General features: G+C 33.6%; 2 protein-coding genes across 2 annotated transcripts; both read right to left on the bottom strand.

Annotated features, from left to right (window-relative positions):
- Positions 1–1,026: 1,026 nt before the first annotated feature.
- On the bottom strand, positions 1,027–4,586 carry LOC149560221 (phenylcoumaran benzylic ether reductase IRL1-like). Its single transcript, XM_089824546.1, has 5 exons — positions 4,325–4,586; positions 3,475–3,609; positions 3,147–3,384; positions 2,165–2,368; positions 1,027–1,514 (listed from the first exon to the last, which is right to left on the bottom strand). Exons 1-5 carry the CDS (start codon positions 4,502–4,504, stop codon positions 1,351–1,353), a joined length of 921 nt encoding a protein of 306 aa, XP_089680672.1. The 5' UTR covers positions 4,505–4,586; the 3' UTR covers positions 1,027–1,350.
- Positions 4,587–19,985: 15,399 nt separating this feature from the next.
- Positions 19,986–23,259, bottom strand: LOC149560220 (phenylcoumaran benzylic ether reductase IRL1-like). The gene is made up of 5 exons (XM_089824548.1): positions 22,992–23,259; positions 22,491–22,625; positions 22,162–22,399; positions 21,578–21,781; positions 19,986–20,477 (listed from the first exon to the last, which is right to left on the bottom strand). The coding sequence occupies exons 1-5, from the start codon at positions 23,169–23,171 to the stop codon at positions 20,314–20,316; spliced, it is 921 nt and encodes a 306-aa protein (XP_089680674.1). The 5' UTR covers positions 23,172–23,259; the 3' UTR covers positions 19,986–20,313.
- Positions 23,260–24,279: the final 1,020 nt, after the last annotated feature.

Raw genomic sequence — 24,279 nt, 5'->3', positions numbered from 1 at the left:
TCGACTCCTCTTACAAGTCAACCAAACAGGGCCAAATGATATTCTAGAACTTATTTTAAGAATGCACGAATACAGAAGAAAGATTAATCCAGCATAGATGAATGTCGCATTAGAGAATTCTTGCAACCAAACAAGCCTTAAGGTGTTTGAAGATTAATAGGCATAATGAGTATGTTTTTTTCATGTATGATATTATTAGAAAATTGATACTTAGGTTGTTGAAAGCTCCATATTTTTGGGTTGCACCCTTCATATAATGTTTTCTGAATGCTCATTTGTGTGAAATCTAATACATGAAGAGATGATTTTCATAGTTGCAAAAGACAAACATAGATGTCGATATTGTTAGCAAGCATTGTGAATAGCTAAAGATTGATATATTCCTTTTATTTCATAATTGGTATAGTTTGAGGGGTGTTGAAACTTACATTTCCTTAAACATCACCAACCAAATGGATTTCTCCAACTTTAGATGATGTGTACTTATCCTTGTTGTGTAAGTGTGTAAGAATATTTTGTGTTGATCTTGAGCACACTAGTACAATATTTTCCATGTGTCTTCAAGTGGACACAATGCTTGAGAGGGTTTGTAAGGGAGAGTTGGCATGTCCACATTTTTTGTGTTGAAGGTTATAAACCCGTTTTTGGTGGATCGTGCATCTTCTCAATGATGAATGTGCCCTTTCTGAAGGTCACAATATATTTTATTACCAAGTTGTAACCTTTTTGTTAGAAAGAAATTATCCCAAACTTAGCACAACCTAAAGTTTTAAGAACAAGATGATGAGGCTTTAATTAGTTGAGTCTGTTGACACTCTAAAAGTTTTGCATAATGAAGAGTGGACCAATTCAAATAATTGAAACCCTTCCCACTAAAATTATTTTTTACTTTGTTTGCTCAATTTTTTCATCATTATAATTTTAAATTTACCCATCACATTTCTCTATTATGATTCATTTCTTTTTAAAACTTTGTATTTACTTATTTCTAAATTCTCACCCAATTTATATAAATTTGAAATACAATTTTATTTGATTCAATTCTTTATTAAAAAAAATCCACTTCCTTTCAAAACCATAAAAATACAATACCAATTTACAACTTCACCACTAATGGAAAAAAAAAAAAAAAACTTCTATTTGCTCACAAAAGTAACAACTACTTCAGAAGCTCAAGGGGGTGCTGCAACTGCAACATCCGCCCTTCTACGATATGCATTTTTCAAAGGGAAAAAACAAGATATTAGCGATTTGCTTCTCCCCATTTCTTACCCTTTGACACAAAGAGCATGGTTTGTCAAGAACTGAGAAAGATCTATTGTATCATTAACATTTATCATGTCATATGTTTCATACAAATGCACTCATGTACTCTTCAACAGTTGTATATTTGACATCTGGGTACAGCGCACTGGCCTCAACCCCATCAGCTCCAATCTCAAAATTGGTTTGGTCCCCTTTCACATAAATGGTGTGAAAAATGCATACCATAAAATTCCCTGGAAATGGTGTATCTGCATCACCCAACGCAACAATTAATAACGTGTTAGCTTTTATATACAGAATATAATTGTATGGAGAGGGTCTAAAATTCATCAAAGTAGAAGAAACTATCTTCTTAGATTATGTGTCTGCAAACTGGTAATGAATGGTTACCAAAATCTAGAATTGAAAGGAATGCATCTTAATATGGATAGTAGTGAGGACAGAGATACCCAAAAGAGTTTCAAGTGTTGTCTAGTGAACATAGAAATCGGCACCATGAATCTTTTGGGTAATCTCTGGTCATGACAATTCATGTTAGGTTGAATGTGTCCTAGTAGCCTTCATTTCTAAACCTCTGTATAGAGATTTTGATATAGGTAGACAGTCTGGACTGAATGCATGAAGCAAATTTATCTTTTTAAAGCATTCTATGTAAGTTGTTTTACTTAGTTTTCACATTGAAAAACAAGTAAGATGAGTTGGCTTGAGGTTGTGGGTAGTTCCCTACGGTCTTGGATTCATGTCTCTCTCACATTTATAAAGTGTGACATCTTGCCGCATAGACCACTGGTCATCACGGGGCTAGATTACAGGAACACTCATTTAAAAAACAAAAACAAAAACAAAAAGTAATAGTTATTAGCAGCAATGCCTAAGAATTGGGACTAAAAATCCTTACCTTGGAGTAGTTTAAGAACCTGTTCCTCAGATAGATAGACCTTCTCCAATGTCTTCCCTATCTTTGACTCCCAAAGAGCTACAAGATCATTGGTGGAGATGGTATTGGCAGGAGGCCTCATGTAGAGGGTCTTGTTCAAGGTTCTAGGATCATCCACTGCCTTGATGGTGAATGTCCCAATATCCTCCTCTTTCATATATACAGCTGCATATCCATTTAAACATATGTCAGACAAATGATCAAGAAAAATTCCAATAACAGAGATCCCTTCTATTGCTACTTTGCTGAACCATGTCAGAGATCATGACTTAACATGGAACTCTAGTAACAGAGATCATGAATTAAGAGGGAAAAAACATGATGGTAAATGTAGTTGATATACTGTAGGCAATATTTTCCATAGCAAGTCAAATTGTGATGTTGCTATCAGGATTCAAGCATGTAGTTCTTGAGCCTAACTCATTGACCCATGCTTCATGAGTAGTGGTTCACATGAAGCCATCTCTCATGAGAACAAATGAAACACAACATTTATTGGATCTAGGGGAAGCACTGGGACTTCCCCAAAGGTCATCCAATCTAGTACTACTCCAGCTTGAGTGCACTTAACTACCAAGGTTTAACCATGGAGGAAAGTCCGTAGTTAAGCACACTTGAGCTGGAGTAATACTGGGGTGAGTGACCTCTGCAGAAGTTTTGGTGCTTCATCTTCAACTCTATGAGCATCACCTAGATCCAATCAGTGTTAAGTGTTCCATCTATTCTCATGAGAAATGGGTTCATTTAACCACTACTCATGAAACGCAGGTCAATGAGTTTGACTCGAGATACGTATGATTGAATTAAGAAATGTATAAGAGAACAAGAAGCAAAAAAAGATCACCTAAACAATGAGTAATACAGATCTTAAATTTACCCAAATGAATTGTTTCAATGACAATTATACCCATCAATCAATACCAGGAGATGAAATAACACACACCTTTAGTAGTTCCATCTCCATAAATAACAATTTTATCTCTTGGTGGGGCTGTCAGGCCAAGCTGCGAAAGATTAGTAAGAAAGTAGCCCGCAAAACAATGGGGAACAACATATGTGTGTGGAATGCCTTCTGCCTCAATAGTCCGGCGAAGTTTGATTTTCAAGTCAAACATGCTCTTCATTGGCTCCACTGCATGGTGCTTATCTACATCATTCCCAAAATCTGATGGGACAAACCTCTGCAAAAGATGCACACAAACTCAATTCAGGGGAATTGAGCCTAAAAACCCTAGTCATGAATTTGATCAAACCATAGATATGAATTGTACCTTGACAGTCCCAACATCTTTGATGGCCTTGATGAGAGTGAACTGATCTGCTATCTGCTGAGCACCCACTGCAGAAATCACCACATCCACCTTCTTCACTGCCTCTACAAGGCTTCCATAATCATCTATGGACCCCTGCATTTGGGTATTGCGAAAACAACAGTATCAGTAAGTAAAACATTTTGGGTTGTTGAATGCTGATTGAAAAAACATTGCATGAGTAATCATCTATGGATTCGTGCGTTTGGGCATTGTCAAAATAGTATAATGGGCAAGAAAACCGTTTCGTATTGTTGAATGGTGATTGAAAAAACATTGAATAACTTGCATAGACCAGAGTTATTGAATGGTGATGGACTCGTGCATATGGGTATTGCAGAAGAAGGTCAAGAAAAGCATGTCTGACAGAGTAGAATACAATTAGAGTAGCTGTTCAATAAAGCAAACAACTGTAGCTGTTTTAATTGAAAGAAGATATATATAATACAATTAGAGTAGCTGTTCAATAAAGAAAACAACTGTAGGCTCGCAAATACGAGTTATAACATGAAGGGCATATTGAACAGCAGTTAATTTTACTCACAGCAAGTAGAACATTTATGGGTTGTTGAATGGTAATGGGAAAAACACAGTATACATTGTCGATTGTTGAATTGTGATGGGATAAGACATTAGGCATTGCAGATTGTTGAATTTTGATGGGAAAAGACATTAGGTATTGTAGATTGTTGAATTGTGATGGGAAAAGACATTAGGCATTGTAGATTGTTGAATTGTGATGGAAAAAAACATTATACATATTGGATCATTGAATTTTGATGGAAAAAAAACATTTATGCTAGTAACTCACTTGAACCAGAGTTGCTCCTTTGGATGTGAAGGACTCTAGCAGCTGAGCCTTTTCAGGGTTAGAAGGTTTGGTATCCCTAACAAGGAGAAAAGTGGGGTGACCTTGGGCAAGGCTTGCATTGGTAACATGTTTGCCAATGTAACCAGTTCCTCCAATGATCAAAACTCTGCTTCCTCCCATCTTCAGTTAGAAGGCAATTTACGTTTTTCTCTGATCTATTTCAATCAACAATCCTATGCAGCTTGTAGACCGAATACTCATTGTTGACATCTTATAGCAATCAGACACAGGAACAGTCCAAAAGAAGAGTATCAAAAGAAATTTCTAGTAAACGTAGATAAATGGTGTTTGAATTTATTTGCATTGGTCATAATTTTAGTGGCCTGACAACGAAACGGATATTCAAACCAGATAGATAAAGACAACTGTGATGTGGATAAGCGAATCTTTCCAGAAGCAGAGAAAAACGTACATGTCCTTTTGGAAATTGGCATTTAAATAAGAAAGGAACAGGTTAATTTTTAGACAAAATGCACTAAAGACAAAATAAAGTCAAACATGCAGATCATGAAGATCAAATGCTAAAATTTCGGAAAAAAAAAAACAAAGAAAAGATAATTTGTCTTATTGACAATATAGAGAAGCATTTTGTCGCAGAATGATGTTTGAATTAGTCATGAGGTAATTTTGAAAATAGATAAATTTAGGAAGGAAAAAAGTAAAACAACATAGTAAACTTTTTTATTTATCAAACTTTGCTGTGGAAGATTTAGAGAGGAGATTACAACTTGGATAAGTTCTTATATGTTGATTTTCCTTGGTGAATATTCCTAGCACCTCTCATTCATTCATTAAATGTTTTACACTTGTAATTAGATTAAACAAGACGAGACATTGAAGAAGAAACTTATAATATTTTTTTGTTTGGATGGTGAGATGCATTTAGTCATATAGTGTAGAGGAATTAGTTGTTAGGAAGGGTAGTTAGAGCTGCAAAGTAGAGTCCAAACTAAATTAATATTGTAATCAATTAACTATTAACAAATAAATAAATTTTAACTAAATATTTGTTAGATAAGACTTTCAAAATTGAAATAGTTATTTTTTCTATAAAATATATTAATAATTTATAATACATATTTCATATATAAATTAAACTTATTCATCTTTTTAAATGGTGTGAAAAAATATCTATTAAATTTTATATTTAATAATAAACATAGGCAAACATCAAAGCTCGTCTATAGCAATATTGTTATAAAGGTACATTTTATGATTTTGTTGGTATACATCAGCATATGGCTTTCAATAAGTCAAAGAATATTGGTTAGAAAAGTAACACAATGTACAAGTATTAAAATATTTTTTATTTAATTGAACAATGCTCAATAAAATAATTCCAAGTCTAAAATACATTTTCAATGCCTGCCACTGGACAAAATGCTCTTTCATCATTTTATGAATTGCTATTGATGGTCTTATTTAGTGATTGAATGATTTATTTTAACCAAACTTAACATCATTTTCTTCATATTTGTAAAATGTTCCTTAAAAAAATATCACTAAAGTTTTTTTCTCTTCTTTTATAGGTTACACATTCCTTGTTATAGACAACAATTGAAACTAACCACAATTTACACTTTATAAACCTTATATTCTACATATTAAAACTAAACAATTCAACATTGAAAATAATTCTTATTTATAGATACAAATTTTATATTTTAAATGAAATAGCAATTTTCATTAATGCTTGTTGTACAACTATTTAAAAAAAAATTATGATGACTCTCATTAGACTGCAATCAAGCCTGTGATTAAATAGTGATTGTAAATAGTTAGGATATTAGAGTTAGATTAGTCATAAGTTTGAATTCAAAAAGTTATGTAACCAAAACTACAATTATTATAATCAATATAATCATCACTTGGATTATTAAAATCAAATTGCACCTTAATTCTAATTTATTGATCACAATTAAAACATTACAACTTATACCTGTTAATATTTTTAAATTACAACTATAATTTCATAAGGATAAATAGAAAAACTATTCATTACCAAAACATATGTCAATCAAGACAAGACATTGAAGAAGGAACTTTTAATATTTTTTAGTTTGGATGGTGAGATGCATTCTAGTCATATAGTGTGGAGGAATTAGTTGCTACGAAGGGTAGTTAGTGTTGAGTAGAGTCCAAAATAAATTAATATTGTATTCAATTAACTATTAAGAAATAAATAATTTTCAACTAAATATTTGTTAGATTTTAGACTTTTAAAATTGAAATAGTTATTTTTCTATAAAACATATAATAATAATTTATAATACATATTTCATATATAAAGTTATTTATCTTGTTAAATGATGTGAAAAAATATCTATTAAATTTTGTATATAATAATAAATGTAGGTAAACATCAAAGCTCATCTATAGCAAAATTGTTATAAGGTATATTTTATATAGTATATATATCCATCATGCTTTAGATTGTTGAAATTTTAGGTCCCATTATTCTACTACAAGAATGGGTCCCTCTATAAGCATATTCCTATAAATCAATCCTAGAATGAGGCTTTATTGGAGATTGAAAGTCTTTCAATAGGTGAAAAAAATATTGCTACATATGTTCTAAAACTTATACAAAAGTGTAACTAGCTCCTACCATGGGCGATGCATTTGAAACGGACTCTAGAAATGCTATGTATTACATTTTTGAAAGAAAATAATCACTTTTCAATGGTTTCTTACATCGGTGCGTTCAATGGCCTTTGAGCAACAATGAGAATGTCATTGGGCCAATGGTTTGTAGCCTTACAAACCCATCGAGATTTTTTTTGAAATCTCAAATGGTCCAACACAATGTGTCTTAAACTTCCCTTATCAATCCTTATATCTACAATTGTAATCAATGTACAATAGTAAACTTCAAACTATTTTCTTTTACATATATGGTATATTATTTTATATGTTAATATTAGATTAGTTATGTTGATGGAGCAATTTTTTCATGTTTCATTAAATTAATTATGTGTCATAATCAACAATTTATTTTCTTTAGAGTGATCAATGCCAAGATCCAATGGTGTCCTCAATGTTTTATGTTTTGGAAACTCTCTACCCATAAATAAGCTCAAATAAGGTGAAACATGTAGTTACCTTCCATGTGGCCATGTAGACCTGAAACCTAGTTCTTTTTATGTATAGAAACTATTTAAGTGATAATGTTAGGATATATTTACCTATAATTTGTCAACTCTACTTTTCTATTGACCTATGGATGATATGGAGTGGATTTCCTACCCATCCACACACAAATTCATCAATGTCTTTGAGAGTCAATGTGACTTGTCTTCCTTGATTTGATATTATCTCTTTGAGAACTCCATATCTCATAAGAATTCCTTCACAAAGGAATATTGTCACCTTATTGCTTATTTATGCTTTATCCCTCTGACCTCATCCCATTTAGTCAATTAATCAATAAATAACTTTATATACTCCTTATTGTTGGATAGTGGATCTTTTAAACATATGAAGATTATCCCCATTTACCAAATGATGTGATCACTACTTTTGAGAATGTAGTGGCATTTTATATGATCTTTTAAGCTCCCCATCTACTAAAATGAATGAAATTATCTTGTATACTTTATCAAATACATGTGTAGTAATGGCCAAGAGTAACCAATATTCAATGTGTTCATGAAAGAATACAAAGCTACAAAGTAATCCCTACATGGCTCATCATGAATAGCATGAAAAATATCATCTATACCATCCTCCCTTACGAATACCCTCATGCAATCATTAGGCATAATGTACAGTTGGTATCCAAACAACTAAGAGTATGGAAAATGCGTTTCTAATAGCCAACATTTTTATTTAAAAGAGAAGTAAGTTGGTGAACTCTTTCTGATACTACTTAAATTGTAATATTTAAGTACCATGGGTTATGCATTTGGAATATAGAGAGATGCTCATTTATAAAAGGATCCATCATAATAGGGTATCCATCTTCATCATGACCATGTTTAAAAAAGAAATCTACAACTACTTGGCCCTACTAGGTTTATCTAGCATGGTTATACAAAATCTATAGTAGAAGTAACCATCTAACTAACCTACCACACATAACATGTTTATTTATTATCTTATTATTGAATTATTAGTGTGTACAAACACCTAATATCTAGTAATGTATAATGGTGTACAATCTTACTACATAGTGGAACTTATCTAATAACCAATATGTCCTAGAAAATTTCATACATCCTTTTGCTTGGATGACACATTAAGGTTTTTTGTAACTTTAACTTCCTCACAGGATTAACTTGTATCCCATATTAAGAAACATAACAACCAAGAACCTCTCCTTGCATCGTCATGTATTATTTTTCACTTTTAATGACAAATTATAGTGCCACTCCAACCTTGTTATGGAAAGAAGGCATTATGGTTTTGAATTGATGCTTTGGTGTACAAAGAATTATATTTCACATTAAAATCTTAATTAGTGTAGTAAAAAATATATGTTAGATTGAAGTGGCTTATTATGAGGTTAGTGGTGACATGATCTCACTATTTCCATGAGGGCTTCACTTAGTAAACTTGAAGCATAGCACGTGCATACATTGCATACTAAATAACCTTCTTATTTAAATATGAATGGACATGATATTGTATTGCCCCTCTAAGGAAGACTTTTTGGCTATTTCATGAATGCCATGAGATGATATTATTATGGTTATGTTATAAATTTTGAGTATTTATAAAATGGGTGGCATCATAATGTTCAAATAAATAAATATGATTATGCTAATAAAATTCCATTTCAATAGCTCTAATTGTTCATATATTTCATTTGGGTACATGTGAGTATTAAAGTGGTTATAGATACAAAGAATTGAATCCACTTGTCTCAATAGGTCTAAACATGCTTATTCCCCAATGGTGGTTTCTCAGAGAGGACACATTGGAAAATATCCCTAAGCTTGGCCTCATCATGCATAGTTGATTACAATCTATATATTTATGAGACCCACATTACACACTAGGTACCACTATTGGTAGTGTTCAATGACCTTGACTCTATGTCAAGATTCTATTACAAGCACGTTCTTATAGTTATATGCATTTTATAGGAAGTTTATTGCAATTATGATTTAATATTTAAATTAAATATTTTCATAATTTAATGGTTTAATTTAAAGTGTTTGTAGTTCAATGGTTGTTTATAATTAAAATGAGTTCTATATGATTCTTCACAAGAAAATAATCTTTAAAAGTTGTTTTGGGCCCTTGGGAAGAATTAGGGGTTGAAAATGATGTGTTGTGCATTTGAATTATGATTTAATGTTTGATTGGGCCTTGATGTGAGATATTTTGTTCATTATTATGGGCTTTGCTTGTCATTAGTGAAGGTGATGAAACATTTGGGCACACCCATTGAGCATGAATCTTGATTATTCTTAAAATCTTACCACAAATAATCTTTTGTGGAACTCTCTTGAAAGCCAAAGTTAAAGCAACTATTTCATGTCATGCATCTATAAATAATATTCTTTAATTTATTAAAATATTTTCTTGTTAAAAAAAAAAATAGCTAATCTTTTATGGTGACATTTAATTAATGTGAATGTGCAAGACAGGAACTAATGTTTAATGCACACATCATATTAAACTTACAAATTATGTTAAATGTACATACTTGTACTATTTTTCTTCAAAAATAGTTCATATTGTGGGGAAATCACATATTAATTTAAATGTCTTTGTTTTTATTTTTCTCCTCTACATTTCCTTTTGTTCTATATTACAGTTTAACAAAAACTATCATAATATGTCTACAATATTCTCAATTGTAGAATACTTACAATTTAATACACCCAAACACATTTATCTTATATAAACTTGCACTTATTTTCCCTATCGATATACCCCTTGCACCTCCTTTGGGTGCAAGTGCTAGTTTATGATTTTGTTGGTATATGTCAACATATGGTGCTGCAGTAGCAGAGCGGGAAATAGAATAAGGAAGGTTTATGTTTTGTGTGTTTTAAATTTAATGTTTTCAATAAACGTCCTACATGTGGTGGCATACCTAGAGTAGTAGTTCGATGAGCTCTCCAGATATAGCCATATAGGACCAGGTGAAGGTTCTTTAAATTAGAATAGTTTTAATTCGTAGATAATGATTGTCAGATTCCAATAATAGGTAGTAGGCAGTTTCGAATTCTTATCCTTTTCTTGGATAGAAGACGAAAAAATGTTTCTCATCCTTTTATTAGAAAAGGAGATTCAGTTTTAAATAAGCCAGTTGGCTATGTAAGAGATTCATTCGAATTTGGGTAATAGAGAAAAGTTTTAGTTTTTGTCTTGTTCCTCTCTCCTTTTGCAACTCGATATCTAAAGAGAGTACTCGAAATGGGAAAGCTTTGAAATAATTTTCATTATGCAAGTTCAGTTTTCTATGGTGTTTTTTTTTTTCAGCAGAGATATACGTTCTTTTAAGATTCATGCTGTCCGTCATATATCGTGAGGAGTTTAGAGCTGGAGACTATGTTATATTGCCATCGACCTGCAGGAGAATACGGGTTTTGAGAGTGTTGTTTCCTCGTCCCCTATATGGCCTCTGCCTCACTTATTCAAACAGCCTTTGTTCACATCCACTCTTCCCACGTGACTGTGGAGCTGAAAGGGATCCGCTTGTCTGAATCGTCATCCCAAGCTGAGGAAGGAGCAGAGCAGAAAGCAGCAGAAGAAAGTCAGTAAGAAGCACAAAGGGGAGACTTGTTACATGCTTGGTTGTTGTATTGAGGATTCCGCTGAGTCCGAGCTGTTGAGGGTTGATTCCTTGTTTCCACAGAGGTTTTAGTCCCTTCTCCAAGACATGCAGCCATACAAATATAAGAGTGAGATTCGTGAATTTGTTTAACTATTTGATAAGTATCTGATCAAATATGAAATGGCAGTCCAAATTCATAACAGAGAGGTTCGAGGTGACAACTGGTTTGAATGTCAAGTTGATCTTGCATGTCGACATATGACATGATGTTAATATCAATTTTTTGATGGAAATCAGTTTGTAGTTACTTTGATATTCGTAGGGATAGTCTCATGCATGTATTTAAATAACCAGAGTGGAAGAATCAGATTGGTTTTTATGGAGATTGAAAGATTTGCTTGAAGAACTTCGTATAAACTTTATTAAGATATAGAGAGGATCCACTGTTGAGTCTCTTGAGTGTTTAATCCCTCAAGGAGAGTTCCAGTGTTGATCTCTCTGCATCATTTTTGGTATCAGAGCCTGAGAGTTGCAGATTGTGAAGTTATATGTTGAATGCCCCTGATCAAGATTCTTTAGCAAGGTCAAACGAGATGGTGACCAATGCAGAGTTAGCAAAGAAGGTCGAGGAGCAAGAAGAACTTCTCCAGAACGAGAATAGAGAGTTGAAGGGAATAGTGGCAGAACTAGCTAGTAAGTTGGAATATATGCAGAAGGTAGTTGAGAAGAAAGAAATGAAAGAAGGAATGGAAGAAGAGGAAGATGTACCTGACAGTGAAGAAGATAGAATAGCTGAGAACGAGAGGCCATTTTTTAAAGCTTTAAAGGCTTTGGGAGGAAAACTCGTTGAGTTACCTATGTTTACAGGAAAGATGGATGCTGAGTTAGTGTTGGAATGGATTGAAGCCTTAGAGAATCATTTTGAATGTGAGAAAGTTTCAGAATCACAACAAGTTAAATTGGCCAAGTCCAGAATGAAGGGAGCAGCCCTTACATGGTGGAATTTCGTGCAAGAAGAAAGGGTAAAGGAAGATAAGAGGAAGATCTGTTCATGGAAGAAGATGGTGTCAATGATAAGAGAGACATATCTCCCTGAAGACTATGAGGTACAGTTGCATCGGAAGAGGCAGAATCTCAGACAAAGGGATATGGATGTCTGTACATATACAAAAGAGTTTCAGAAGTTAAGTCTAAGGTCAAAATTTGCAGAACCTGAGAGTATCAAGGTAGCAAGATACCTAAATGGTTTGAGGATGAACATATAAGAAGAGTTGCAGTTGCTGAGTCCTAACACCGTAGCTAAGTGCTATCAACTAGCTTTGAAGGTGGAAGAGAAAATCAAAAGGAGACAAGAAAATAACAACAGAGGCAGAGGAAGGCAGCCATTCAGAGGAAGAGGTACATTTACAGGAAGAAGTCAAAATTTTCAACCACAAACAGAGTTGCATAATGAAGTTAACAAGTTTGATAATTTCAGAGGAAGTTTCAGAGGTAGAAGGCCAAATTTCAGAGGAAGATCACCAGGAAGGACAAATGGACCAATAAGATGTAACAACTGTAATCAAGAAGGTCATATGGCACACAAATGTCCAGCAAAAGCAAGCTCTAGTACTCATGGCAAAAGAAGAATACACCTGGCATAAGAAGCAGATTTACAAGAAGATTCAGATAGTCATGGTTATCCGAAAAAAAGGGGAAGCACTTATGATGAGAAGAACACTGTTGAAAAGGCCTGTCAGAGAAGAACCACCACAAAGGAAGTCCATTTTCAGAACTACCTGTAAATCTGGAGGAAAAGTTTGTAAGGTATTGGTAGACTCTGGTTCTACAGAAAATTTTGTGTCTCTTGAAATGGTGGAAAAGTTAAAGCTACCAAGAATACAACACCCATATCCTTACAAAATATCTTGGTTAAATAAAGGACAACATACTATAGTGGAAGAGCAAGCTTGGGTGGAATTTCATATTGGAGCCTATAAAGATAGATTATTGTTTGATATTGTTAACATGGATGCATGCCATTTACTTTTTGGCAGACCCTGGCAATATGATCTCAAGGCACATCATGATGGAATGAAGAATACATAGACCATTACAAAGAATGGAAAGGTCATTGAACTGATACCTTTAGTTGAGCCAAGTCAAGAAGAATCAAAAGCCGCAGAAGCCAAAGTTATGGTGATGGGTAAGAAAGAATTCTTGAAAGAGGTGAAAGGAAAGAAGAACCCACTCTTTGCACTGGTTCTTGTACTCAAAGACAAATTACAGAATGATGCTGAAAATCAGACTGAGGAAGAAAATTCAGAGATGGAGTCTTCAAACTTGAAGGTGGAAGTGATAGAAAAGAAGAAGGAAAAGGTACTTGACGAAGTGGAACCAATTCTGGACAAGTACAAAGAAATTATAGCTGATGGAATACCAAAAAGTCTCCCACCAGTGCGAGAAATCAGTCATTGCATTGATCTCATACCAGGATCAACATTACCCAACAAGGCGGCATATAAACTAACACCACAACAAAATGAAGAAACGGCAAGACAAATTGAAGAGTTGCTCGAGGCTGGTTTGATTGGTAAAAGTCTAAGCCCATGCGCAGTACCTGCAGTCCTAGCACCAAAGAAAGAAGGAACATGGAGACTATGCACAGATTCAAGAGCACTGAACAAGATCACTATAAGGTACAGATTTCCAATGCCTAGAATAGAAGATTTACTAGATTGTTTAGGGAAAGCAAGATATTTTTCAAAGATTGATTTGAAAAGCAGGTATCATCAGATAAGAATTAGGCCAAGAGATGAATGGAAAACAACATTTAAGACAAATGAGGGATTGTATGAATGGAAGGTAATGCCATTTGGATTGTCTAACGCTCCTAGTACGTTTATGAGGCTTATGAATGAAGTTTTGAAGGATTTTACCTGGAAGTTTGTGATAGTATATCTAGATGACATTTTGGTTTTCAGCGAAACAAAAGAGGAGCATCTGAAACACATAGATTTGGTGTTGAGAAGGTTATAAGAGGAAAAGTTAATGATCAATATGGAGAAGTGTAGCTTTATGTGGGAGGAACTGACATACCTTGGCTTTGTGATCTCAAAGGGAACACTCAAGATGGATCAAGATAAGGTAAGTGCAATTCTTTCTTGGCCAACTCCTAGAACTATTGCAACAGTTAGAAGTTTTCATGGTTTAGCCACTTTCTACAGAAAGTTTATGAGAAATTTCAGCTTGATTTGTGCACCTATTTTGAACACCATAAAAGGAGGGCAAAAGTGCAAATTTGTTTGGATAGAAGAAGCCAATAAAGCCTTTGAACTTCTTAAGCAAAAAGTGGCCCGACAACCAGTCCTGGCATTTCTTGATGTCAATAAAGTCTTTTAGATAGAATGTGATGCAAGCAACATAGCCATAGGAGGTGTTCTTAGTCAAGAGGACAGACCAATAGCCTTTTTCAGAGAGAATCTCAATGAAGCCAAACAGAGATATTCATCATACGATTTGGAAATGTATGCACTTGTTCAATCCCTGAAGAAATGGAGGCACTATTTGCTACCCAAGGAATTCATTGTATACACAGATAACCAGGCACTTAGTTTCATAAACAGTCAAGAGAAATTGAATCATAGGCACATGAAATGGGTGGAGACATTGCAAGCATTCACATTTTCTATTAAGCACAAGAAGGGAGTAACAAATAAGGTTGTTGATGCATTAAGCAGGAGAACTTTGACTACGTCACAAATTCAGTTGGAAACTACAAGCATTTCAAATCTGAAAGGTATGTATGTTGATGATGCTGATTTCAAAGACATTTCCCAGGCATGTATTAATTTGGATGAAAGGTACAATAGGGAATATTCTGATTTTCTGGTTCAAGAAGGATTATTGTTCAAAGGAGGACAACTTTGCATCCCAAAGTGTTCAATGAGAGATAATATCATACAAGAGAAACATAGTGGGGCATTATCTGGTCATTTTGGACTGGATAAGACTTTAGAGCTGGTTCGTAGACACTATTTTTGGCCAAAGTTACAAAAAGATGTGAGGAAATTTGTGGAAGAATGCACCATTTGTCAGAAAGGTAAAGGTAAAAGTACCAATGCAGGATTGTATCAGCCCTTACCTATTCCTTCACGACCATGGGAAAGTATTAGTATGGATTTTGTTATGGGATTACCAAGAACTCAGAAGGGGTATGATAGCATTTTTGTTGTTGTGGATAGGTTCATAAAATGTCACATTTCTTACCATGTAAATCCACCAAAGATGCATCATACATTGCAGATTTATTTTTCAAGGAGATAGTGTGAATTCATGGACTACCACGAAATATTGTTTCAGACAGAGATGACAGATTTGTGGGTCATTTTTGGAGGACTCTTTGGAAGAAACTTGGCACAAATTTATCATTTTCGTCTGCATATCATCCACAGACCGATGGTCAAACAGAAGTTGTCAACAGATCTTTGGGAAATCTATTAAGATGCCTTACAAAACAACATGGAGAAAAGTTGGATTCCATACTTGCTCAAGCTAAATTCTCATACAATGATACAGTGAATAGAAGTACAGGGAAATCTCCATTTCAGATTGTGTATGGTACACATCCAAGAGGAATTCTACAGCTGAGGGAACTTCCAAATACTTTTCCAAGTAGTTCACATGCTGAAGAATTTGCTGAAGCTATTAAAGAGGTCCAAGATCAAGTCAAGTTGCAGCTACATAATTCAAATCAAAAGTACAAAGAAGTTGCCGATCAGAAAAGAAGAGAAGTACAATTCAAAGTTGGTGATTTAGTATGGGCGTATCTGAAGAAAGAGAGGTTACCTCAAAGGAAGAATACAAAGTTACTACCTAAGAAGGTTGGTCCTTGTCAAATTCTGGAAAAATATGGACTTAATGCTTACAAAATTCAGTTACCTACAGACATTGGTATTTCACCCATATTCAATGTTTGTGATCTCACACAATACAGAGGTCCTGAAACACAAGCTGTACATGAAGATTCAGTAACAGAAGATCTGCAACAACTACCTAAACCAGCACCACCTCAGTTGGAGAAAATCCTAGATACAAAAATAAAGAAAACTCGCAGACGACAATACATTCAGTATCTAGTCAAATGGAAGAACAAACCAATGACAGAGGCTATTTGGATGGATGAGCGACAAATTAGCAAACATGGTTCATTAGTTCACGATCTCATCTCAAGTGGACTTGAGATTCTTTCTACAGGGGAGTATGCTACAGTAACAGAGCAGGAAATAGAATAACAAAGGTTTATGTTTTGTGTGTTTTAAATTTAATGTTTTCAATAAATGTCCTACATGTGGTGACATACCTAGAGTAGCAGTTCGATGAGCTCTCCAGATATAGCCACCTAGGACCGGGTGAAGGTTCTTTAAATTATAATAGTTTTAATTTGTAGATAATGATTGTCAGATTCCAATAATAGGTAGTAGGCAGTTTTGGATTCTTATCCTTTTCTTGGATAGAAGACGAAAAAACGTTTCTCATCCTTTTATTAGAAAAGGAGAGTCAGTTTTAAATAAGCCGGTTGGCTATGTAAGAGATTCATTCGAATTTGGGCAATAGAGAAAAGTTTAAGTTTTCGTCTTGTTCCTCTCTCCTATTGCAACTCGATATCTAAAGAGAGTACTCGAAATGGGAAAGTTTTGAAAAAATTTTCATTATGCAAGTTCGGTTTTCTATGGTGTTTTTTTTTTTCAACAGAGATATACGTTCTTTTAAGATTCATGTTGTCCATCATATATCGTGAGGAGTTTAGAGCTGGAGACTATGTTATATTGCCATCGACCTGCAGGAGAATACGGGTTTTGAGAGTGATGTTTCCTCATCCCCTATACGGCCTCTGCCTCACTTATTCAAACAGCCTTTGTTCACATCTACTCTTCCCACGTGACTGTGGAGCTGAAAGGGATCCGCTTGTATGAACCGTCATCCCAAGCTGAGGAAGGAGCGGAGCAGAAAGCAGCAGAAGAAAGTCAGTAAGAAGCATAAAGGGGAGACTTGTTACGTGCTTGGTTGTTGTATTGAGGATTCTGCTGAGTCCAAGCTGTTGAGGGTTGATTCCTTGTTTTCATAGAGGTTTTAGTCCCTTCTCCAAGACATGCAGCCGTATGAATCTAAGAGTGAGATTGGTGAATTTGTTTAACTATTTGATAAGTATCTGATCAAATATGAAATGGCAGTCCAAATTCATAACAGAGAGGTTCGAGGTGACAGCCGGTTTGAATGTCAAGTTGATCTTGCATGTCGACATATGACATGATGTTAATATCGATTTTTTGATGGAAATCAGATTGTAGTTACTTTGATATTCGTAGGGATAGTCTCATGCATGTATTTAAATAACCAGAGTGGAAGAATCAAATTGGTTTTTATGAAGATTGAAAGATTTGCTTGAAGAACTCCGTATAAACTTTATTAAGATATAAAGAGGATCCACTTTTGAGTCTCTTGAGTGTTTAATCCCTCGAGGAGAGTTCCAGTGTTGATCTCTCTGCATCATATGGATCTCAATAAGTCAAAGAAATATTGTTTAGAAAAGTAACACAATGTACAAGTGCTAAAATATTTTTTATTTAATTGAACACGGCTGAATAAAATACTTTTTTAGTACTTGCCACTCTCAGTCAGTTTATAGTGGAACCCAAACATGTGCACTGAATAGCTACAAAGCATGTTTTTAGATATTTGAGGCAAAATTGATTATGGGTTGATGTACATTTAGCAACATGGAGTGAAGCTCTAGGGGTTTACTAATGCAGAATGAAAAGTTAGAATAGTTGACAAGAAGAATTTCCTAGGGTGCGATTTTAATTTGGGATCAAGAGCAATATCATGGTACAACAAGAAACAAAAGTGAGTTGCTTAGAGTTCTATAAAGACTAAGTACATGGAAGCCACCATGGCTAAATGTGATGCTATGTGACTTCAAAATATTCTAATTAGACTGTTTGATCAAAAGTTAGACCCTACAATCATTTATTGTACATAATGAATATCGTAGTTGCATCAAATTCTTTAACAATCTAATTTTTCATGACAAGTCATTGAACATTAAGATCGAGTACCACTAAATCAGAGATTGTGCACATTAGGGGATTATGAAACTCCAATACATTACTAAACACAAATAGATAAAAGACATCCTAACAAAGGTTAAGTTGTATTTTTGGGCACAACTTTGTTTTTTCTTTACTAGATTTTTTAATTTTTTTTGGTAAGGTTATATAAAATTAAAGTGATTTTATCCATGATTTAAAGTCAAAGAGGAAAAAGTTTGTATTTTATTATCACAAGTTAAGTAAAGCAATTGGGCTCTATATATGTAATATTATTGAAGCAAATTAGAAGTTGTGTTGTAAAGAATAACTTGGTTGCTATATCCAATAGAAGATCACATATTTGCAAGTTTTTTCCCACATTACAATTTTCTTGATAAATCTATGTTATTGTCATTTTGGTAAATCTATGTTAACATTTAATACATTATAGTTAAGAATGCTACTTTCAAATTTTAAACTTACAATGACAATTATACCTTGAAATTTATTATTAGAGTTTAACACATTTGCTTCAAATAAGTATTCAATACATAACTAGATTCACTCAATTTGTTGGTGGGGAAGAGTTTTTAAAATAATAAAGGCATATATGTCTTGCCTTTTTTCATATTTCAATTTTTATTTCCAACAAGATCAATACAGCCAATAATAAATCTTAACACTTTCATCAAAATATTCACTGTGTTTTAAAATGAATGTAAGATTTTAGTTTAGATCTAGCTCACTATTTATTTAATTTCGTAAAGAGCTACTTGTTAAATTGGGGTGTCATGAATATTTAGTTTTGCTTCTTATTATTTAAAAAGTCATCTTAAATTTTATTTAGTGAAATGTATGAATTGATTCAATATTTTTTTCACTCTTAGAATTACTAAATTTATTCAACTATATATATTCTTAATTGTATTTTTGATCTTCTTGCATTGATAAAGTAAAACTTTCAATTTATAATACAAATTTTCTTTACTTTGAAAGTGCCTTGATTTTGGTAAAAGACTCCCATTATCATAGCATTCTTATTAGACCATTAATTAAAAAAAGACTTCTTATCTTTTTTATGAGTTTTATGTTAGGAAACAAATTGGCAGATTGTAGTGAATGTGAGTGTAAACAAAAAATAAAGTGAATAAAATATATAAATCCATTCACATTTAGGAATTAATATTCCATTCACGTTGAGGACTTAATAATTTGAAAATGAGGGTTAGCCTCATTTAAGGAATGAAAGGTCAACTATCACACATATAAAAGATAACCCCAAAAAGACCATTCCAAAGATAATTGCCTCTTATCCACAATATTCCAACCTAAGATTTGATAACACATTTGACTAGACAATCTGCTATTCTATTCCACTCTTTGAAACTATAAACATAAGTAAAATTTTCTATAGAATGCAAGTAAAACAAAACATAGAGGAAAATTTAGAAGCAGACAAGAAAGAAGGGGAGAATTTTCCGAAGTTGTATATTTTCTTCAAAATGAAGATTTTGTTTATCCAATTTTTTCTATTTTTCAAAGTTATTTTCAAATCTCAAGTACTTACATCTCCTCTAATCCTCTAATATGAAAAGAAGTTTTATTTATCTTTTTATTATGAACAAACTTTTTTAATCATTAAAAAAAAAATTAAGGACCTACTCCCCTCACTACCACACTTTAACCAATTTAAACATCTCCAATACTTGTTTTACATCAGAACTTTCTTAAATGAAATAAATTCTAAATTTTGCAAAATGAGACTTAACATCTGTAACAACGGAATGTGATTTCAGTACCCTTATGCCTTCAAATATTTTATAGTGTCATTAACAGTTCGTCTGGAAAAGGGCTGAGCCTCAAACGCTTTTAGAACTACAATTAAGTATAAAAAACCAATATTCACTCAGAAAGAGAACATAATATTGATTTCATAAAAGTCTAACTTAAAAATGCCCTTAAACAAGCCTCAATAAGCACCCTGCTGTTTATTTGGAGCACCTTGTAAATCTTCCCACGCATTGGACACACCACAAAGTATCCTTTTGCTAATAAGGAAATATATTTTCTTATGCTCATTTATTTGGAGCTAGTCTTTCCTCATTTGTGCAAAGACCATACTACTTGATTTACAAAAATGCACTGATATACTCCTCAACAGTTGTGTACTTGACATCTGGGTAGAGCGCGCTGGCCTCAACCCCATCAGCTCCAATCTCAAAATTAGTTTGATCCCCTTTCACATAAATGCTGTGATAAATGCATATCATATAATTCCCTGGAATTGGTGTTTCTGCATGGCCAAACAGAGTGTAGCAGGATGTTAATTTCACAAGATATTGTACAGAATTATTTGGACAAACAATACTAATAAGTTAGTCTTATTATGATATTGTTAGTAAAATTCAATGGTGCAGTTAAAGTGTCAAATTGGTTGATTCATGTTTCATGATAGTAATTCATAAGAACACATCACTCATTAAAATGAATGTTTAGTGTATCATTCATTCTAATAAAAGATGATAGGTTCTTCTGAACTAATATTCATGAAACATAGATCAATGCATTTGACACAAAAATTACATAATTGAATTTGGCACAGGTTATGTTCCAACAGAATGCACCAAATGTCTTTTTTTTCCTTCAGATCTCCAAAAACAAGTGAATTTTTTAACATTTTTTTGCTGTTTTCGATTACAGTACATACAGATCATGAAGAACAAATGATGAAAATTTCAACAAAATTCATTGTTAAGCTTGCAAATGGGGTTGCAAGCTTTGGGTTTAACCATGGAGGAAACTCTGTAGTTAAGTGTGCTCAGGCTGGAGTAATACTGGGATGGGAAGTAGTACTGGGATGGGTGACCTCCCGGGAAGTCTTGGTGCTTCACCCCTATTAGCATCACCTAGATCCAATGAGTGCTAAGTGTTTCATTTATTCGCATGAGAGATGGATTCCCGTTAAATCACTACTCATGAAATATGGGTCAATGAGTTTGACTCAAAAATCAGTGTTAAATCCTGATAGCAATATCACAATTTGACTTGCTGTGGAAATTATCTCCTACTTATCAAAATTCATTGTTTTTTATTTTTTCAATTTTGATCAAAGACGAATTTTGTATGAAGGATAGCCACTTCCGTTGAATTCTAATAACAATATCATAAATTGAATTGTTGTAAAACATATCCTTACTTATTAACAAATCAATCATTAAAAAAAAAAACCCTCACATAAAAATTTTTGCATAAAAAAAAAACCCTCACATAAAAAGTTTTGCATTCAATAAAATCCTACTAATACTCAGAATGCCTAAATAGTACATTCCTTAGCTTAATATTTCTTCCACCAATTTTAACAATAAACCATCAAATTGGATTTGCAACCCTTACCTTGAACTAGTTTAAGAACATGCTCCTCAGATAGATAGACCTTCTCCAAAGTCTTCCCTATCTTTGACTCCCAAAGGGCTACAAGATCATTGGTGGATATAGTACTGCCAGGAGGCCTCAAGTAGAGGATCTTGTTCAAAGTCCTTGGATCATCCACTGCCTTAATGGTGAATGTCCCAATATCTTCTTCCTTTGAATACACAACTGCATCCCCAAAACAAAAAACATCTCAGGCAAAAGATCAAGCAAAATCCCAAAAACAGAAACCCTGACCTATTTGCTGCTCTGCCTGTCATTCATGTCAGAGATCATAACTGACAAAATAAATCTAGCAATACAGATCATGAATCAATACAGTACTCTTGTCAGACAGAATAAATCTAGGGATACGGATCATGAATCAATAAAGAACTCTACAGATCCTCAATCAACAAAAAGTTATAACAATTAATTTAGTAGGGGAATTTATGATAGAACCTAGGATTGACAAAAAGGAGTCCTACAACCCAAGATTAATCCAGATCAAGAAACACCAGCAAGTGAATGCTTTTCATTGATCACCAAAACTGAAAATAGTACAATACCTTTGGCTGTTCCATCTCCATAGATAACAATTTTGTCTCTTGGAGGAGCTGTGAGGCCAAGCTGGCAGAAATTAGAAAGAAAGTAGCCTGCGAAACTGTTGGGAACAACGTATGTATATGGAATGCCTTCTGCTTCAATAGTCCGGCGTAGTTTAACTTTCAAGTCAAACATACTCTTCATTGGCTCCGTTGCATGGTGTCTGTCCACATCAATCCCAAATTCTGATGGGAAAAACCTCTGCAAAAGATGCACATACATTCAATTCAGGAAAGCTGAACTTGGAAACCCTAGTCATGAACATGGGTTAAATCATAGATATGAATTGTACCTTGACTGTCCCAACATCTTTGATGGCCTTGATGAGAGTGAACTGATCTGCAATCTGCATAGCACCCACGGTGGAAATCACCACATCCACCTTCTTCACTGCCTCCACAAGGCTTGCATAGTCATCTATGGATCCCTGCATTAGGGTATTGCCAAAAAAAAGGAATTATGGGTAAGAAAAACATTGCGTTATTGATAACAAATTGCACAAGGCTTGAATTGTCATTTATGGATCCAAAATAGCATATGGGTCAGAAAAGCATTGTGCGTTTGTTATTTGAATGGATTTCGAAAATGGGATTTCTCAATGATCTACGGATCCCTACATTTGGGTATTGCCCAAATAGCATTAACTGTAAGAAAAACACATTGTACAACGCCTGTATTTATCATCCATGGACCCCTGCATTGGGTGTTCCAAAACAGCAAAACTATTACTAAGAAAAACATTTTTCGTTGTTGAATGGTGTGATTGTAAAAACAATTGTATGGGTAAACTTACATATAGCAGAGTGGCTCCTTTGGATGTGAAGGAGTCCAGCAATTGGGCCTTTTCAGGGTTAGACGCTGTGGATTCCCTAACAAGAAGAAAAGTGGGGTGGCCTTGAGCAAGGGCTGCATTGGCCACATGGCGACCAATGTAACCAGTGGCTCCAATTATCAAAATGCTGCTTCCTCCCATCTTCAGCTTGACTCTGCTGGTAACCAAATGAATTTTGATATATTTCAGACCCTCTTGAACAGAAAAAGTCTTTGGTAGCAAGATATTTGAAGAAACGGTGGGAGTTGTGATCAATTTATAGCAAGAGCGAGGGAGATAAACTCGATCATGGGAACTAGTCAAACGTACCAAACAGCAGGGTAGTTTAGAGGAAGCTTCTAGTTGGGAAAACCGGGCCAATTACTGCCAGTCGCGTGTTATTTGCGTCAGCGAGATAATGCGAAGTTCATCATATCAACAGATAATTAGCTTGTATGCGTAGAAGAGGGGGTTTGTTCTTCTAGAAGCCAGATAGGTTGGGACCCAAGTACAGCAATTAAAATCTCAAACCAGTTTTGCATTTACATGTTATCTGTTTTGTTTGTCTAGGAGTATCAGTACAAATAATAGTAGATGGATTAAAAATATATTAAGATTTTTCTAAATTCTAATAAACTGTTATTATTGTGATGTCATATTAACACATTATTATTAAATATTACTTAGTCTATAACTAACAAGAGCTCTGGTTGAGCACGACTCAGTCTATAACTAACAAGAGCTCTGGTTGAGCACGACTCCCTGCCTTTAGTCAAAAGAGCAAAGTGAAAAATTATTTTAATGTTTGTTAAACACTAAATTTGCAATTAGTTTAAAGTAGAAGTAAAATATTACAAATGTGAAATTTTAATGTTTAAAGTATAAGTATATTTTGTTTAGTTATTAATTTATTAGTAAGTATAAAAAATTATAATATTATTTTTTAATCGAAAAAGTTTTATATTATTTTTTAAGTCTATAAATGTTTGACTTTATAGATTCAACGAGTAACATTTTTTATGTATTTATCTATAGAATTTTTAATAGTAAAATTTTGATAGTAAAATAATAATGATATTCTGGCAAAATAATGGAACATAGATATCAAAAGTCATTTTAAATATGACAAAATTTTCAATATGTTATGAAATAATAAATATTTAATAAATAAAATAAATAGTTGTAAAGAAAATATAAAATTAGACTTTGTAAAATAAATATCATTTTTACAAAGATATAGTTATAGTTCAAATTATATAAATTTTTTAAA

The sequence above is a fragment of the Cupressus sempervirens genome, chromosome 4, assembly GCF_028749045.1.
Source record: "Cupressus sempervirens isolate cs-2001-9-10 chromosome 4, ASM2874904v1, whole genome shotgun sequence".
Taxonomy (NCBI): domain Eukaryota; kingdom Viridiplantae; phylum Streptophyta; class Pinopsida; order Cupressales; family Cupressaceae; genus Cupressus; species Cupressus sempervirens.
Note: the sequence above shows the minus strand (reverse complement) of the source record. Positions and strands in the feature narration are given on the sequence as shown.

Coding starts and splice junctions, on each gene's coding strand:
- LOC149560221 (XM_089824546.1), bottom strand. CDS start 4,504: ATGGGAGGAAGCAGAGTTTTGATCATTGGAGGAACTGGTTACATTGGC. Junction 3,610..4,324: donor AAGGAGCAACTCTGGTTCAA/GTGAGTTACTAG, acceptor ACCCAAATGCAG/GGGTCCATAGATGATTATGG. Junction 2,369..3,146: donor TGGAGATGGAACTACTAAAG/GTGTGTGTTATT, acceptor ATGGATATGCAG/CTGTATATATGAAAGAGGAG.
- LOC149560220 (XM_089824548.1), bottom strand. CDS start 23,171: ATGGGAGGAAGCAGCATTTTGATAATTGGAGCCACTGGTTACATTGGT. Junction 21,782..22,161: donor TGGAGATGGAACAGCCAAAG/GTATTGTACTAT, acceptor TTGGGGATGCAG/TTGTGTATTCAAAGGAAGAA. Junction 20,478..21,577: donor TGTTCTTAAACTAGTTCAAG/GTAAGGGTTGCA, acceptor TTGGCCATGCAG/AAACACCAATTCCAGGGAAT.